Consider the following 18443-nt stretch of genomic DNA (forward strand, 5'->3'; position numbering starts at 1 on the left):
ATAACAACTGATAACAATAAAACAACGACAGATATCAACACAAACGTCCTAATTTAGTTACCTTTACTTGGTTTTTAAGGTAGTTTGTTGTTATTTGTTGTTATCATGAGTTGTTATTTGTGGTCATCTCGACAAAGATAAATACTCAGTGTTGAACATGATCTGTTTATTTATGTGTATGTCTAATTGTCATAAATAACAAATAGTTTTGTATTACAACCCCCGTCCTGCAAGTTTGCAAGCAAGTTGAATTATTTCTCTGTCATCCGAAAGTCTTTAATAAGATGTTGTGCTGATCGTTGCACTCTCAACTCTCAATGTAGAACATAATTAGCCTACTATTTTTACTTATGTGTAGGCTTACGGTAATATAATATATGTCTATAGGCCTACTTGTAGCTTGGTGGGTCCTTGACTAAAATATTACTCACAGATTTGTTTTAAAACAGTTCAGGTCCGAGTGTTCAACGAGGGTAGTCGACCTAGTATAAGACGAGGTAAAGACGTTTGTAATCTTTCGGATTGTCTAAAATTAATGTTAAGCAGGGATCTGTTCTTGCTCTCATTACATAAATATTCTACAATTGGATATTCTGTGCTGTATTGAAGAATCCATCCATCCATCCATCCACCCATCCATCCATCCATCCATCCATCCATCCATCCATCCATCCATCCATCCATCCAATCATCCATCCATCCATCCATCCATCCATCCACCCATCCATCCATCCACCCATCCATCCATCCATTCATCCATCCATCCATATACACTTATACATGCACAAACACAAACAAACAAAAAAACAAACAAAAAAACACACACACACTTGTTGTGGTCCCTGCATATGTTTTATTAGACTGCATTCTTCTTTAAGAAGAACAGAGAGATCAATAAGAACGGATCCAAATACATTCCCAATGGAGTAACAAACACTAGTGAACTGTCTGAAAAAAATTCTCCAATCTTTTGGATCATAGTCATTGTCAGATACACCCAATGCACGTAGTAGATCTGGTACGTCGAGAGAGAAATCCTTGTATGTTGTATGTACCGAAGAAGTTTCCTTTCCCTACTACGATAAAACGTTCTCTTTATATCATTTTAAAGTTCTTTTTCTTGAAGTCAAAAGTTCTGATAAACCGTTCTAAAAATATAATGCACTTCTGGTTGACTGAAACAACTATGCATTGAAGTCGATTTTTGTGAAATTTGATTTTCATCCTTAACTAAGCTTGTAGCCTACATGTACCACTTTTGCTATAGCCCCAAGCACTGTTTTTGCGATAAAAAGCGGTATTTACAGAAGGCTAAAACGCCAATGCTTTTGCAAGACTTTTAAAGGCATTTTGATGTAAAAAAAAAAGAAGAAAATAAAAAGAAAGAAAAGAAAAATGGATAGGAGTGGGGCTATATCTTTGCAGAGCTATTAAGTAGTTGTATTTTATTACGTTTATGTTTACCTGTTAAAAGATTCAGAGTAATGTGAAATCCTTGTGAAAGAGAAATACGAAAACTTAAACCCTCATCTCCGATGGAGAAATGTTTGATCGTTAGCCCTAACAGCATAATTAATGCGTGGTGTCAGATAGCACAAACCAAAATTAAGTTGGATATTTAAGAAGTACAAAGGGCATGGGGCTCTCAACTGAGGACTGGTATGAGATGGATTGAGGAAAGAGAGAACAAGAATGACGTTTCGGTTTCTCGAGCATTGTAGGACAAAGCTCAGCACAATCAAACAGTTGCAAGGATTTTCTGGTGGGTATATTAATAAAGACTCTTTTTTGGTGGAAGAAATGTGGGTGCCGGTTTAGTTGAAGGTTTACCGCGTTGTTTCTGGTTTAGTTGAAAGTGTACCACTGGACCAGTCTGACAACTGGTCAAGCTGAAGATCCACCAGTTTATATAGGCTTGGGGCTTGTAACAAGGATCAGTTTACATAATTTTCTATTTACTTTTATATTGGTTTAGGACAGTCACTGGCTGTATTAAACATGTTTTTGTTGATGAAGTTTGTTGGGGAGGGGGCGGGGGAGTGCGAGCAGAGGAAGGGGGGGGGGGGCGTTCTGGGGTGCTGGCTTTTATGGATCTTTAACCCTGGTCATGCATGCTTTCGAGGCAATGAACGTACCGGTACCGTGCTGATAAGCTAGTCTGCCATGCTGAGATTAGAGGGGCAACATACAGTTAGATCCACCAACAGTCATGGCGGCATTGACAGCATGGTTCAACGACCACAAAAAAGATGAAGGCACCACATTATACATAATGGAAAGACAGAGGGAAGCTGGTGTCTCTAGAGGGTCGAGGAGAGAAAGCAACTTGCGTGGAAAAGCCAGAAGAATATCCAAACAGCTGATAACTGGCACGATCAGCAAGCAGACCCTTTTGTGGATCCTAGGGAGCAGGGAGGAGCAGCTATGGCATTGTGTCGCCTGCAGTGATGCCTGTTCCCCAACCAAGTAAGCACCAAGTGGCTCATCGATTTCCTGAAAAATAATCCCTTCTAGTCACTTGTTGTCGCCACCTATTGTGACAAGAGGGGCGTGGAGGATGCCATTCTCGTGTTCTTAGATAACATCTACAAACACATAGACGCACCAAGACATTACTTCAGCATACTTTTTGTTGATTTTCGATCCGCATTCATCAACACAATCCAGCCGCACATAATGGTTTCAAAATTAATTAACATGAACATAAACAAGAACATTATAGCTTGGATTCTTGAGTTCTTAACCAATCGACCTCAATATGTAAAATTAAATGGTGTAAAATTCGACCTAATATTCACGAACACCGGTGCGCCCCAAGGCTGTGTAATATCCCCTGTCTTGTTTACGCTCTACACCAATGACTGTACTTTTGATAACAAAAACATGAAACTAATAAAATTTGCAGATGATTCCACTCTACAAAGCCTTATAACAACAAATGAGAATGAATACAGGGACGCTGTAAATCTATTTACAAATTGGTGAGATAACAACTTCCTTTTACTAAATGTAAAAAAGACAGAGGAATTAATAATAGACTTTAGAGTAAAAAAGACCCATTGCAACCACTATTTATTAAAGATGAGGAGGTAGAGGTGGTAAGCTCTTACAGGTATCTCGGAGTAACAATTGATAACACACTTGACTGGCATCCCCACGCTGCTCTTGTGCATAAAAAGGTGCATCAAAGAATGTTTCTTTTATACTTTTAAGAAAATTAAGAAGTTTCCGTGTTGACAATAAGATTATGTCCCTTTTTTACCATTCTATGACTGAACGTGTGCTATTATTTTGTATTTGCCGCTGGGGTGGGAATTGTAAGGTGGAAGATATAGAAAAATTTGACTCAAGCATTAAGAAAGCCAGCAAGATCTCTGGATATGATTTTAATAGAATGGATAAAATGTATAACACCACACGTATAAAAAAGATAAAAAGCATTATAAACGACCCATCACACCCCTTTCCATACAAATTGTAAGATCACGCAGCGGCAGATATGTACATCCAAAAACAAAGAGAGAAAGACATAAAAGACGTTTTTAAAAATCATCTAGCATAAAGCTTTTGTCAGAATGAGCATATATGTGTTTTGCTCTTGGAGTATGTATTTATATATAACTCTAAAGGTCTTGTATTTAAACTCCTGCATGTGGTTGAAGGATGCATTTGATATTTGATGTGAATGTACGTTTGACGTTTTGTCAGCTTTACTTCTCTTTTCATATTGAATTTTAATGAGAGTAATATATAATTAATTTAAAAAAAATGTATACCTGCAAGTGTTTTTACGGTCCTGTACAGCCAAGAAAAATTTCCCTCTGGGATAATGAAGTATTATCTTATCTTATCCCTTATCTTATCTTACTTGTCAATAATAATTTTTACCATCGTAAAATTCTTTGATGTAAACAACACCGCAACATGAAGTAATCCACACACCCATACACCGCAATTTGGTCTAAATACCCCTCGCAATGCTGTCGTTACAGTGGTCAGTCAGGAGGGACATACGCCATGCAATAGGCTGTGGTCGATCAGGCGGGACTTACAGTAGACCACCGTAACGCGACAGACCTTTAAAACCGGCACCAAAATAGGGTCTTATTCTGAATAAAACTGTACAATAAAAGTCACAAGTAGGCCTTTCTTCGATGATCGCGGTGTCTGTATGACTCTGGAACAAACTCTTGGGTCTGGACGGATTTAAAAGTCAACTTGACCTTCCCAAATTATCAGAAGAAGAAGCTCAAGTATGTGCTGCCTCCATGACGAAGGGAGAAGTGGCATCAACACCTAAGTCCATGAGATAGAGGTCCTGTCTTGGATGTGACGGTCCGTCTGCATGAGTTTTATCAAATTTTAATTATGTGTTTTGGCTCAAGAAACTATGGCGATGAGTAATTTGAGTGGTTTTTTATGCTTTACTCTCTAATATTTTCGTTTCGATGCCATTATAGGAGATAGAACGATGTAATTAGCCGTGCAAGTTAAACTAGTGTTTCGTTTTTGACAATATCAATGGTAAATGTGCGTACGTTTTGTCATCATGTTTGTTGCTTTAGTTAGTAGTCTATTTCAAGCTAAATGGTGACTTTCGCGTGTGCGTGCTTTCAAATGGGGTAGATTAAGAAAACATATGGAGTTATATTTGTCAGTCACTTTAAACTGACTCTCTGCTTTCTCTGATAATAACCTGCCTCTCTAAAAATCTTGGAAATGAAGCTTCGAGTAACTTTTGGGTCTGCCTAGTGTCAGAGAGATCGTTTAAAGTTTAAAGGAAACTGCACTTTGTTGTTTAATATAACTAGTCTAACTCTTGTATGTAATGCTTTAATTTATCTATTTTTCATCGTGTAATGTACACAGTTGAGAGAGGTTCTTTGTAATTCAGTGAGCCACCGGGCATGGCATTTTGGGCTTTTTACACGCCCTGACGATCACTGTAGTGTCTCAGGAAAAGGAGGGCTCAGTGAGAGGCGATTACTTGGAAGGACACCTTTCAGATGTCACAACCTTGAATCACCTTAAAAAATCAGAGAGATACAGTTCATCATCTTTATAGCGACCTTCGGTATAACGACATCCTCTGTTTAGCGACATAGTGCCCAGGTCCCGTTTTTGCCTTATATATTTATCATAAGTAATATTTCAGTTGCCTCTCTATAACGACAACTCTTTAGAGCGAGATTTTTTTTCTGGTCCCAACAATGTCGTTATAGAGAGGCTGCACTGTATCAAAGTTCAAAGAGTTACGTAAACACTTTTTACATGTCAAATTTTGTAGCATAGGTTTTGGGTCATTATACGAACAAAAAGTCATTGTCATCATTTAGAAGTGGAAACCACGTAATATTTCGGCACAACTTTGTTAAACTATGTTTGGGACACTGATATCTGGTCACTGTACGAGGTTTTGATAATAATTGGATGTGTAACCGTCACTCGGGGTAGCTTGAGGGGACGCTCAGTAGGCGACACATTATAAACGATTAGAAACGAGGTTCAACTTTGTTCCTCCTCCTCTTCCTCCTCCTCCTCCTCCTCTTCCTCCTCCTCCTCCTCCTCCTTCTCCTCCTCCTCCTCCTCCTCCTCCTCCTCCTCCTCCTCCTCCTCCTCCTCCTCCTCCTCCCCCTCTTCCTCCTCCTCTTCCTCCTCCTCCTCCTCCTCCTCCTCCTCCTCCTCCTCCTCCTCCTCCTCCTCCTCCTCCTCCTCCTCCTCCTCCTCATCCTCATCATCATCTTCAACATCACCATCATCGTCGTCGTCATCGTCGTCGTTTGCATGATCAACAGCAAAAACAGCAGTAACCAATATGAAAGCAATAATAGCATAAACAGCAGCACCACATTCACGTAACATTGTCGTTTATTCAAGGCAGAAAACGCTGTTCTATATTCCGTTTGAACTCATGTAAGAGAAAGAAGACTCTCAGTTATGTTCATGTATAACTAACACTTTAAAGACTCAATGGCGACACTTGGCAAACCAACAACAACAAAACACGAGACCCCCCCAAAAAACCCAGAGAAAACTAATTACCCTATTTAGAAAACTTCTCCTAAAAGGACATACATTTTAGGGAGTATAGATAAAAAAAAGAGCATTCAAAGTCACGTGTAGGCCTATTGTCTCTCCTACTTCAGAATAAAACGCACGACAAACATCACAATGTCACTTTCTTGATATTTCTGGATTATAGCGACTTCTCTCCCGACGTTTAAGTCAATACCTTTTGTGACCAAAACACCAAGTTCCACTGGAATTTCTCTGTGATTATATATATTTTTTTGATAAAAAAAGAAGTTTGAGATTTCCCCCACTTTTCCAGCGATAAAAACAAAGACTTGAAACTCAAAGTCTACGCCAGATTTTTGAGAAGCATACAATTCACAAAACCAAAATAGTAAAGAATAACTGAGAACAAAAAATGTGAAAACGAATTTCAGACAAAGCTCTTTCAAAGGGATCACCATGAACTTAATTTAAGTTGTAATGCCGTCTCATTATTCCACAGATTACAGATTGTGAGGCAGTCACACTGATAATTTCGGGTCTTGTATTCCTTCAACTTCAAAGGGAAATCCCACGCGACTCAACACGACGCAACAAGAACCTTTCACTTTCACGCGAGTTTGTAGGCTACTTTCCAAATTCCAAATCCCAATCTTAGTAACCAGAGGTACAGACCAGTGGGCTGTTATGCGCTTACGTACTTACCTGTCATCGCGGTTATTCGCGGCCGCAAATGCAAATTTGCGGCCTCGAATTCCGCAACTTTCCGTAAACTACCGCAAATTTTACACAAAAAAAAGGTATAATTTTTCAGAATTATTTTCCTTCTTTTGAGCCCTTCTCGAACTCAAATTTCACACCAGGACTCTCTCCCGATGCCGTTAGGTACACAAAGCCTGGCCACCTCATCCCTTATTGTGCCTCTATAGCTTTCAGTTGGTCTTCCTCTTTTTCTTTTCTAGTCTTCAATGCCATGTCTGATGGGGAATTTTTGTCTTTCGCATTCTTAGATCATGTCCTAAATATCTCAATCTTTCTCTTTTATGGTCGTGTTGATATCTTCAATTCCAGCTCTTTCCAACTCTTCATTATTTGTAATAAATTAATTTTAGTTTACTATCCAAATTCTTCATAACATTTTGGTTGGAAAGTTTTAAATTAACGATGAATTGTTTTGCTAGTTTTCCATGTCTTTGATTGCTATCTAACAATGTATTTTTTATTTCGTCTTCAAATAAATCATCTTTGACGTCTATTGGGTTTTTAGTTTTACAAAAGCAATTCATGCATAATTTTTGATGCAGTCTGCAGTTTTGGAGATAATGATGCTAAGGTACTTGGATTTACTCATTTCCGAAAGGGTTGTCCAAAGAGAGTGATGCGAGTCGTTTTAATCGCAGCACTTCTGTTTTGGATACATTTATTACTAGGTCAACTTTTTCCCCGCAGCTATTTCTAATTCAGTTGCTCTTCTGATTGCATTTCATGTACTGTGGTCAGATGTCATCCGCAAAATTTAGATCTCCTAAATATGATCCATTTGTCCACCCAATGCCTGTTTCAATGTCTATGCTCTGTCTCAGTACAAAATCGATCTCAATTCCGAAAAGTACAGGTGGGTGATAATATACAGCATTGTCTAACTCCAATATTTACTTCAAAAGTTTATTCATGGTTCTGTCTCTGACTTGGTTTCCTTGATTACCCCCCCCCAAAAAAACAAAAACAAAACAAAAACAAAACAAAACAAAAACAAACAACAACATAAACCCCCCCCCCCAAAACAACAACAATGAATAAACAAGCAAAATAAAACTAGCCAAAAAATCCCCCACAAAATAACAACAACAACCCCCCCCCAAAAAAAAACAACAACCAAAAAACAAACAAACAAACAAACAGCAACAACGTTTGCTCATAATCCCTTTGTAAAAAAGCCCAACCAACCACAGAGACCCAATGCGCTGCACTGTGGTAAATATATCTGATTACATGGATTTATTTTTTGCTTTCTCTCAAGCGTGGCAAATGCATACCACAGTACGTGCACGTTTCTTTTGGGCAAGAAATTATACTATATACTAGTAGATAAATTTCAAACAAAAAAGAATTTTATTGGTGAATTTGGCGTTTCGTAAAAAAGGGGGGGGGGGGGGGTGGGGGGGAAAGGGGGGGGGGGGTTGTTGTTGCTGGATATAGTTTATTCATTGATTGAAGGCACCCAGATCGCCAACGCCTGTAATTGCACTATAAAAGACTTTCAGAGAAATAATACCAACGAATACAGTACCGAACTGACGATGATAAACGCAGTAAAATACATCCTGTCCAGACGCTTGTCGTCGTATGTTCGGAGCCAAAAGTTGACTCCTCCGCGCTGTGTTTGGCTGACGCTGGGGTTGCCAGATTCTAGCTCTCCACCACGGTCTTGCTGAGTGAAGAATATCATACCGTTTGCTTCCCCTGATTGCTTTGTCATTTCCTGAGTATCGGAATTTAACTCGAGATCCTCCAGACAAGCCCTGGTGTTGTCTCTACTTGGCTCAAGATAGCGCATGCTGTTCGCTTTGGGTTCCTGCAAAGCATGCTTTTTACAACCTGCTTTAAAATCCGAACCATTTCCTGGGTGGACGCAGTTCCTTTTCTGACCTCTCCGTCGATTTGTATTGGCGCATTCTTCTTCACCAGTTTCTCCCTGACAATCCATCTCCTGGTTCTTTGCCTGTTGGTGATAACGGTTGAGCACGTGAGCAGTCGCCGCGGCTACTAGCCCGGCATTGGCCGTAACGAGAGTGACCAGATACACCAGACGAGGCAACTGGTCAGTGCTCCTGGGAATGACGTCAATCACAAAGTTGATGAAGACGGTCATGGAGACGAAGATGGAGACGACGTAGGAGATTTTCTCCCCGGACTCGGCAGGCACCCAGAAGACGATGAGCGTCATGTAGGACATGAAGATGAGGGGCACCACGATGGTCACAGTGTAGAAGATGCTGCGTCTTTTGATCGTGATACGGCATTCTGTGTACTTGCTAAAACCTTGACGTTGGGGCTGAAAAAAGGGAAGGGATGGAGAGAAAGAGCGTTGGGAGGGGTCGGGGATGGAAAAAAAGTTTGGGAAGGGGTGGAAGTGTGTGTAGTTGGGAGGGGGGGGGGGTAGAATAAATGAATAAATGAATTGAATTTCACTTTATTGATTTCCGAGGGGGAATCTGGGTTACATTGGCATTCAGACAAACCTACGTACATACACATGAACGCCATGTCAAGGACATAGTCTTGACAGTACCGTGAGCCTGAACTCATAAACCACTCTGCCATAGGGGGCCCCACGTATAAGACAAAGTAAGAAGAAGCTGAAAAGTAACGCCTGTTTCATAGAATACGGAATCAAAGCGGCTATTGGGGACCAGTTTCAGTCTGAAAGATGTACACATATGAATAAGTGGGAAGACATGGAGCCATATCAAGAGGCTATCCCAAGATCGAGACAAGTGGAAAGTCTTCGTTTGTGGTCTGCACTCAGAATCAGGATGAGAAAAAGAGTCATATTTTACGATATAACGAGCAAAAGGAACGCGAAAACCCTTTTCTGCCATAACTAAATAATTATCAATGGCAGAAGTCTGAAAAGAACACCATCGATGGTATGTAATAATAATAATAATATGCTCTTGGGAAATCAGAAGTCATCAGTCTTGCTTGGCGCCGAAAACTAGAGCTATTGCCTCTTACCTTAAGCGTGGAAAAAGACAAGTAAATGGTGCCTTCGAAACACAGTCTTAATAAGCAAACACGGGGTGAAAAGTACTCACCTGAACTCGGCTATAAAAGCCGTGGTATAAAATAAGAAAGGCTTTTCGCCTGCGTTTGCAAAGACAATACCACGTATAATAAGGGCAATAAAACAGGAAAGAGCAATTGGCCCTTTGGAAGGTGGAAAAAGACCAAATGTGGTAGCCAACCATTCTGGTGTTCGTATTTCGGTAATCTGGAGACGGTTAACCCGCTTTCAGCTTACGAATTCTACGGTGGACCGACAAAGGGCAAGTCGACCCAGAATGACCGATGCACGTTCAGACAAACATATTGTCTGGATGCATTGTGCAAATCGACTTCAGAGAGACGCCAGATTTGATAAGGGAGTCCCACAGAAGACCTATAAGTCGACACACTGGGAACTGACAACTGCACCAGGTAGGCTTTAGACGCCATCGGCCTTACCAAGGCCTAGGCTTGACCGTGGGCCATCACCAGGAGTGTCCCAACTGGCCTCAGTACCATGTCAACTGACGTCTCTGGCTCTCTTTTCGGGCGATTGCCTCTTTTATGTAGATACGACAAACAGGCGCCACGGAGTTTACCGAGAGAGAGAGAGAGAGAGAGAGAGAGAGAGAGAGAGAGAGAGAGAGAGAGAGAGAGAGAGAGAGAGAGAGAGAGAGACGAACTCGAGGTGTCAATGCTGCCCGCTACCTAGCAGAAGTTCTTAGGCCTCATTAAAAGGCGCTTCGAGGGGAGAAAACCAAGGCCGAAAACCGCGCAGTAACTGGAAGTGGCTATCCAGGAGATATGGAGGCAGATCCCGCTACGTCACCAACAACCTAGATGCTTCCAGGTAGCGGAGATGTACTGATGTTATCCTATCTAAGGGTGGCCATACCCGCCGCTGAGCATTTTTCATGCATTAAACGGAAGCTGGAAAGGTCTTTGGTGAAAATTTAATGTTCACACACACAAAAAAACCAGCTTGTGTTTAAGTTCTCCTGTTTTGTAATAAACGGAATTCAAATATGACCACCATGTAAAAGGTAAGTAAGATTTCGCAATTTTTTTTGCTCGCTAATGTCTGTCTGTCTATCTATCTATCTATCTATCTATCTATCTATCTATCTATCTATCTATCTATCTGGTACCGAACGTTTTTAAAAGGCTGTAAGAAAGTCAGATTCGTTGATCGCCACGATTTTTGGAGGCAGAGGTAAGCAGTTGTTAATTCACACGCCCACGATTTTTGATATATCCACGAGTACTTTTCATCACAACAGAGTGACCTGTGCTTTGGTAGAATGTGTTAAGGAGACACAATATTACTCATGAAAAGAATTCAATTCACTTAGAAGGTGATAAGTAGCTCTTTGCAATCAAAAGTCTGGACATTTTTGCAATTAATTTTGATCATTCTTTCCTTTAAAAATGCCTCAATTTGGGCGAAGCTGACCGAGAGTTTTGCCCCGGTCTGGTTCAAGGCAGAAAATCTGCCCGAGAAGCAGCAAGAAGGCTAAAACGTGGTGCGTGTATTGTTTTTTGACTTATCCAAAGATTTTATAGCATACTTGCGATGTCCAGGATAGACTTTTAACCTCCCCCCCCAAAAAAAAAGACAGTTTCGAGTGACCAGCTCTGCTCAAGACAGGCATATCATACTGTCACATCAGGAAAATTTCTTCCTTCTTGCAAAACAAACAGCTGAAAGCATGCAAGGTGTGCTTGAAAATGCCTCTTCCATCATGTGAGGTGCCGAGTAGTTATCCAGCACTTAGATCAAGAACGCTTTATTTAGAACTGCTATTAACGAATCTGCGACAACAGCACTGTATGCACTGTGCGCAACAAGAATGGGAAAAAAATTAGAACCTCTCAGTCATCCAACACGACACTCCTACCCGCACACTGCCCACATAACAAACAGCATAGTTTCTGGAAGATCATAACACGAATGTCATGGTCTAGCCTGTGTTATCACCGGACATGTCTCAAACAGCGCACATATTGTGCTAGCATCTGCGTTTGTTGCCATTTTTTTGTCCAAAAGTTGCCAAAAGTTGCCACAAAAATGGCAAAAGTTGTCAAAAAAGTTGCCATTAATTTTCAAGCTTTCAACCCTCTGTGATGACGTGATATAGCAATATGTTGATAGAGGTAACTTAATCTGAAACACCAGAATATCTTGCGCTCTGTTTTAAGCATCCAGAATATCGTTTGTAGCCACGCACAGTATAAAAACGTCAAAAATAAAGGTTTCCCGACAGAATTAAATCAAATCAGAACAGCACTTAAACAACCCAAAAAAATTAACAAATAAGGGCGCGTGGCAACCCATCCATAGACTGGCCGTTTTAAGCCTAAACTTGTGTAATTCAAGAAAAAGTACAGGATATAGATGGAATCACACACAAGGGGCCTGCCAGTGTCAGTATTCGGTTTTGGTGGAGACACGCTCTAACATAACACAATAAAAAAGGTAGGAACAACATTACGCTATATAAACACACACACAAAAAGAAAACCACACATCAGAACAATAACAAGTTTCAAAAATTAACACGCCAACAAAATAAAACTCAACAAAGAGGGAAACATGAAAGAGAAACAGCAAGATAAATAGTATGTAATGTAGCATACTTATATTCTTCACATGAAAATTACAAATCAACGTGGTGTTAACAAGTGAGAAAGAGACGAAGTGAAGCGAAAGTGAAAATGAACTTTCTTTCTAAAAGTAAAAAGGTTGGGCTTCTTTTTTTTTCCACAAATATTATTCCCCGTTTTTTTGGTTATTGTTGTAGTTTAAAAAATCATTTTTCCTTCCCGACGGTGGTTTTTTGCCGGAAAAATGCAAAAATCTCTGCCCGATTCGCGGACCAAAAAATGCCAAAAATCGCGGCCACGACAAACGCATATGCTAGATTGTGTGATGAACTGAACCCAAAGAGTTTATTTGCTTGACTGAACCGCAAAGTGCGTGCAAGAGGTCTTTTTGTGAATCTGCTGCCGTTGGAGATCGCGCTGCCGCCATATTGTGTCAGAATTTCTAAACAAAACTCTCAAAAAGTAAGAAAATCCATGCAGACGTCTTTTGGTCTTTAAGCATGTTAATGATGGCCATATAGTTTGCTAAGAGTGAGATATCTTTATAAAGTTTCGATTGGCTCTTATCTACAAAATAATGTGTCTTGAGGGGGTACTCTGAAAGAAGGATGACAAGGTATCGAAATGATTTGAAGTATGTGTTGAAAAGGTTCCACGTTTGTTAGGAAATGAATCAACTTCAAAAACATCTCTTTCAAATTATCTTCATTTGATACAAACGTGTACAGACTCTGCAAACGAAGTGTTTCGTTTTTAATGACGCTCAATATATATGTGTGTATATATATATCTATCTATCTATCTATCTATCTATCTATCTATCTATCTATCTATATATATATACACATATATATAGAATGTGTGTGTGTGTGTGTGTGTGTGTGTGTGTGTGTGTGTGTGTGTGTGTGTGTGTGTGTGTGTGTGTGTGTGTGTGTGTGTGTGTGTGTGTGTGTGTGTGTGTGTGTGTGCATGTATGCACACACGCTCACACGCGACGCCCGAGAGCGATAGCGTTTCCTTTGTGTATGCAGACGCAGGGAATGTTAGCTTTTGTAGAACACCGTCTATGCAGCCAACAAAAAAAGATGTTCCCTATTATTGACATTGACCAGCGTCCGAGCACGCTCAGTTTCCTTTAGGGAACCACCCGTATACAGTGTGCCACTTTTGTTTTTTCTTTGGGACTCCCTTATCAATGACTATATGGTCGTGGAGAGGAGTTCCACAATCCATCCAGACAATATGGTTCAGGGGGGAAAAAAGGGGGGGGGGAGGCATAAATTTACATTGATGTTATATCCTGTGCTCTTAAGAACTAAAACTGTTTTCCTCGTTAAACTTGTAATGAAGCGGAAATGCAAGAAAGGCGTCGATGCTTGGAGACGAAAATCATAGATTTATTATCATTGTTTCTATATACTGTGCTGACGAGCGGGAATACATCGGAAAAAAAGAGTAAAATTTTGATATCCAAAACATAAATTATAAATTAACTGCGGAGATCATGGTTGTTCTGCCTTCTTAGACGAGAGTTACGGAAGCTTTCCAAAATAAAAAAGTACAAGCTCTTCACACACAACGTGTTTTGAGGATAACAAAGCCTACAGCATATTGCCTCAACAACGAACGACATATTATTATTTGACGTGTATTTTGAAAATTATCGTTTCTGCTTGCTTTGCTCTTGTGTCGTTGTTGTATCTTTCTAAGAAGCTCTCCAACAAGATTATTTTGCACCGTACTGTTTCAAAATATGATTTTGTGTTTGTCTACGACACATCTTGCATGGAGATGAACAGTTGTACGAATTTTGTAAAGCGTTTTACCAACTGTTTACATAAAGCAAAGTCGCTACATTAGAATTACAAAGTTCTTCCTGGCATTTTTAGACGCTTTCAGTCACTAAGACCATTCGGTCAGAAACCAATATTCTATCTGCTGTATCAAAATTGTAAGATTATTCGAAATCTTTATCAAAATCTTCAAAACATTGCATTTGAAAAAGCTTGAGATGTTGTAAAACCCAACATTTCTGACGTCAAATTTCTCAAAACTAGGTACTTAGCAGACAGAACTTTGTAATTTTAGGGTAATGACATGTTATCGGAACTCACAAATTTTAGTGTCTTCGTTCCCTTATCTCTTTAGGGCACTAGTGTTACCAGTACACCATGGCCCATTCACAACACGAATTCACTGACCTGTATGAGTTTACAACTGCTGCCCTCTAACATCCACTCAGCGCTGGTGCTGAAGTATTTTGACAAACCGGAAATAGTATAACTGGGAAGAAAGTTGTCAGGCACCACTTCAACAAAGCCAGAGGGCTCAACAAACGCCACAGTACACGTGTGTGCGTCAAACGGGTAATTGGCAAGGTCAAGGTAGCACAGAGTGCTCAGTTTCCCGGGAATATACACCACCAAGGTACCATCGTAGTTCACCAGTATGGAAGAAGGCATTTCTATTTTTGGATTAGTAATAGCTTTAGGTGTCAGAACTGTGGGAGTCCACATAAGGTCAGAGTCAACAAATAGTCCATGTAGACCGTTGTAATCTGCTGGCTGCCACAATGAGTTGTTCAATCTCCACGACATAATGATCATCGATGACAAGTCCACAGACTGCTGGATTTCGTCCACATTCAAGACCTGGAAGGGCGTGAAGCTGAGGCTGATCTCATTTGACCCATAAGCAGGAGGTGGCACTCTGTGGATGATGCTTTGCTTGGATAAGAGGTGTTGCCGGAGTTGAATGTAGGCTTCTTCCATTGTCATCATGGAGTATTTGCTTGGTGAAGTGTCCGCCTGGGATTTGTGGCATACACACATGAGGAAAACTAGCAGTAGTTGTTGAGTCAGGGTGGCGTGGAACCTCATTCTCATATTGGCATCTACTACTGGGGTATTCAAAGATACAGATTACCAGAACATCACTGTCATAACGCAATTGTCTAATAGATTCTAGATATTATTAATTAAATATCTTGTTGCTTCGATAAAACTTTAGAATAGAGTGCTTACTCAAATAAAACCTTACAACTTGAGCAAAAGTGAAAATGACTAAACTTGGATTTTTAGAGCACAAATTGAACGTATGCTATGTTGAGGTTAATAAACAGGTAACAGGCATTTTTACATCGCCAATAGTTACAAATCTAATCTAAATAAATAACTTAGGCACTTGTGTTGTTATTTTGAAGAGGGTAAGCCACGTACTAAAACGGCGACGCTTGAGTTTTGAGTAGAGAGTTCTCATCTTGGTTAATAAGTTGTTCGAAAGTCAGGGACAATGAGCCCCGGAAACAGTCAATGTTTAGAAACAGAACTGAACTGAGGTTTGCAATGTGGCTATTTTAACTTTCATTTGTTTGCTTGTTTGTTTTCGGTAACGTCCCACAGGACACACAATAGATTTATAGGTGTCGAAAAGTAGGTACTCCTGTCGATTTCGAACATTGTACCTCCTCTTATACATGTATCGTAATTGCGAAATCAGATGCACCACTGTTGTAGGTGCTGTCAAGTTCACTTTCCAAGTGTTAGTGTTAGTGAAAATCTGTTCACAATTATATAATCCCAACCTGCAAACACCGGGTTTGTACCCTGGTCGATATAATTCAGAACATGCTTTGGGCGCTGCATATGTCAGCATTCGTGTCAAAACTTGTATTGGGCGTTGCAGAAGTGAGCACTATTGTATTTCACACTAATGAATATTTGGTGTCGAAATAGAAAACGAGAAAGGAAAGAAAATGTTATTCTCTGGTTGGATGGGGGGGGGGGGGGGGGGTGTTAAAATGCCGGTTTGTACTCGTAAAGTAAGGGCGGTTAGGACCTATTCATTGGGAGTGGTCACTACTGATATTGATATACATGTATTTAAATACAAGATTTTAGCAATGCCTGGCGGCTCCTCACCCCCCCCCCCCTTTTTCTCTTTCTCCCCCTCCCTCTCTCTCTCACACACACAATTTCCAATATTTTATCTTGATCTCTTTACGCAGATTTACACCACCCTACTCGGTGATTACATCGAAAGAGGTTTTTATGTTTTACAAATGAAAACGAAACGCGCACATTAACCATGCGATGGAACTTTTACATATTGTTTCCTCTTGTAGACAAAGCACCACTAAATGACCCGACGAATCCTTAATACATGCACATAAGTTCGCTTCCCTTTAAATAACCAAGAATAATTAATTTAATAATTGCGTCAACATTGGATCAACACTTGCACCTATGGGACTTTTGTCGTATATATTGGATACACGAATCTGGGGCCTTTAATCATGCAGCACCTAAAAAAAAATGAAAGGAAACAAAACAACCCGTCTCCCAACCACAACCACAACAACAACAACAACAACAACAACAACAACAACTACAACAAACAAAAAATTCTATAGAGAGTAAATTAAGTTGGATGTGGAACCGATTCGCCTCATCAGGTTGACTTTCATCAATACCCACCCGTGACATCTACTCCGCTAATGGTGATTCTTTTGATTTTTTTTCTGTTATGCCCCCGTCCCCACTTCACCCCACCCCTTCCCCCTTTTAATACCAGTAGTCCTATTTGATAGGAACATCGATTTCTGGCAATGGTTTAGAAATGGCCTCCAAGCTTTCTCACGTGGGCCAACACACACACACACACACACACACACACACACACACACACACACACACACACAGACGTCACGCGTTCTTTGTTCCTATCGGGCCTAAACAGTGCAAGCACTTTGCAAACAGGGGAGTTCGACATTCTGCGGTTGCTAAACGTTCTGATAGTGGTGGTTCTTTTGTCTTACATCAATACAAGTTTCCACCAAGAGCTGTTAGGGATATAAACAGAATAATAAATATTTTTAACATTTTCGAATTAGGAATCAGTCTTATCGATGTCTGCAAAGCCGGAGTAACCAGAATTCCTTTACGCAATGACATTTTTATTGCTAAAATGAAATTATAGTCACCCTGCTTATTTCCAACTGAAGATGCGTTGCAGTTTAGTGAAACAACTGGCTAAACGCCAACTATGACGCCAAATTGCCCGTAGAGTTTTTTGACGTGGAGCTCAGTCCAGCATTCTGGTGTTTGATAACTAACAGGGGATATTTATTTGTTTCTAAATCACGGTTTCTGGGGCACTTCCGATTCATGATTTTAGACCGAGGCAAAACAACTTTACAATTCCTGCTTTTTTGTTACGATCTGAAGGCCAGAACTGGAGATATTTCCCTTAGTAAGAAAATATCAACCTCGAATGAATATTGATTATTAAAACAATTTTTGTCGCCTTACAAGCTCCAAACTCTCACTATTTTGTTGTTTAAATATTCTTCTTTAGTCAATGTAGATTACGTAGAGATCCATCCATTTTTGTGTACTAAAGTATACTTACGTACGATCAGTGCCAACTGCCATTGGGGGGAAAGGGGGGGGGGTGATTTCTATAACTGGTGTTGCATTCACAAAATGTCACTGGGACTGCTTTTGGATGATTAAATATCATATAACCTCCAGTCCAAGTTCATTGACATTCAGCAAATTTTAGCTGTGACAAATACATTATTCCTCTGTCACTTCATTTTGGAAGTTTCATGTAACTTGTGGCCCTTCCTAGTTATGACTGTTTTCGAGTTTATTTGCAATCTCCGTACTTAAATATGAAGGATTGCGACTTTTGAGCTTTAAAAATGTCTTTAAAAAAGGAGAAATAAATGACTTAAAAGAATCGCATTAAAAGTGGAGGCATACTTTGCCGGGTTAAAGTTATGTTTGTCTGTCCTATGAGAATTGTTTTCTACTACTGTATTATCTTATTGTCATAGATCTACGGATATATCTTTATTCAATCTCGGACCTTTATCTGTTTATGCACTAGAATGATGTGGACTTGGATTCTTTATCAACTCCTTTGAATAGTACTCAGTCTGGTTGCCACTGCACTCGATCTGATTTCATGGCATTCAAACAGGCTTCTCGATCTTAGCGCGTTGGCGTTTCTTTTGGCGTTCACCTCAGGGTATTGAATTTTTTCTTGGGGGG

The 18443-nt window shown here is 40.1% G+C and overlaps 1 protein-coding gene across 1 annotated transcript; it reads right to left on the reverse strand.

The window, feature by feature from the left end:
* Positions 1 to 3346: 3346 nt before the first annotated feature.
* On the reverse strand, positions 3347 to 15272 carry LOC101861495 (acetylcholine receptor subunit alpha-1-B). Its single transcript, XM_005092837.1, has 4 exons — positions 14589 to 15272; positions 8306 to 9070; positions 6721 to 6788; positions 3347 to 3374 (listed from the first exon to the last, which is right to left on the reverse strand). The coding sequence occupies exons 1-4, from the start codon at positions 15270 to 15272 to the stop codon at positions 3347 to 3349; spliced, it is 1545 nt and encodes a 514-aa protein (XP_005092894.1).
* Between the last annotated feature and the right edge of the window lie 3171 nt (positions 15273 to 18443).

This window comes from Aplysia californica, unplaced genomic scaffold (assembly GCF_000002075.1).
Source record: "Aplysia californica isolate F4 #8 unplaced genomic scaffold, AplCal3.0 scaffold00053, whole genome shotgun sequence".
NCBI classification, from domain to species: domain Eukaryota; kingdom Metazoa; phylum Mollusca; class Gastropoda; order Aplysiida; family Aplysiidae; genus Aplysia; species Aplysia californica.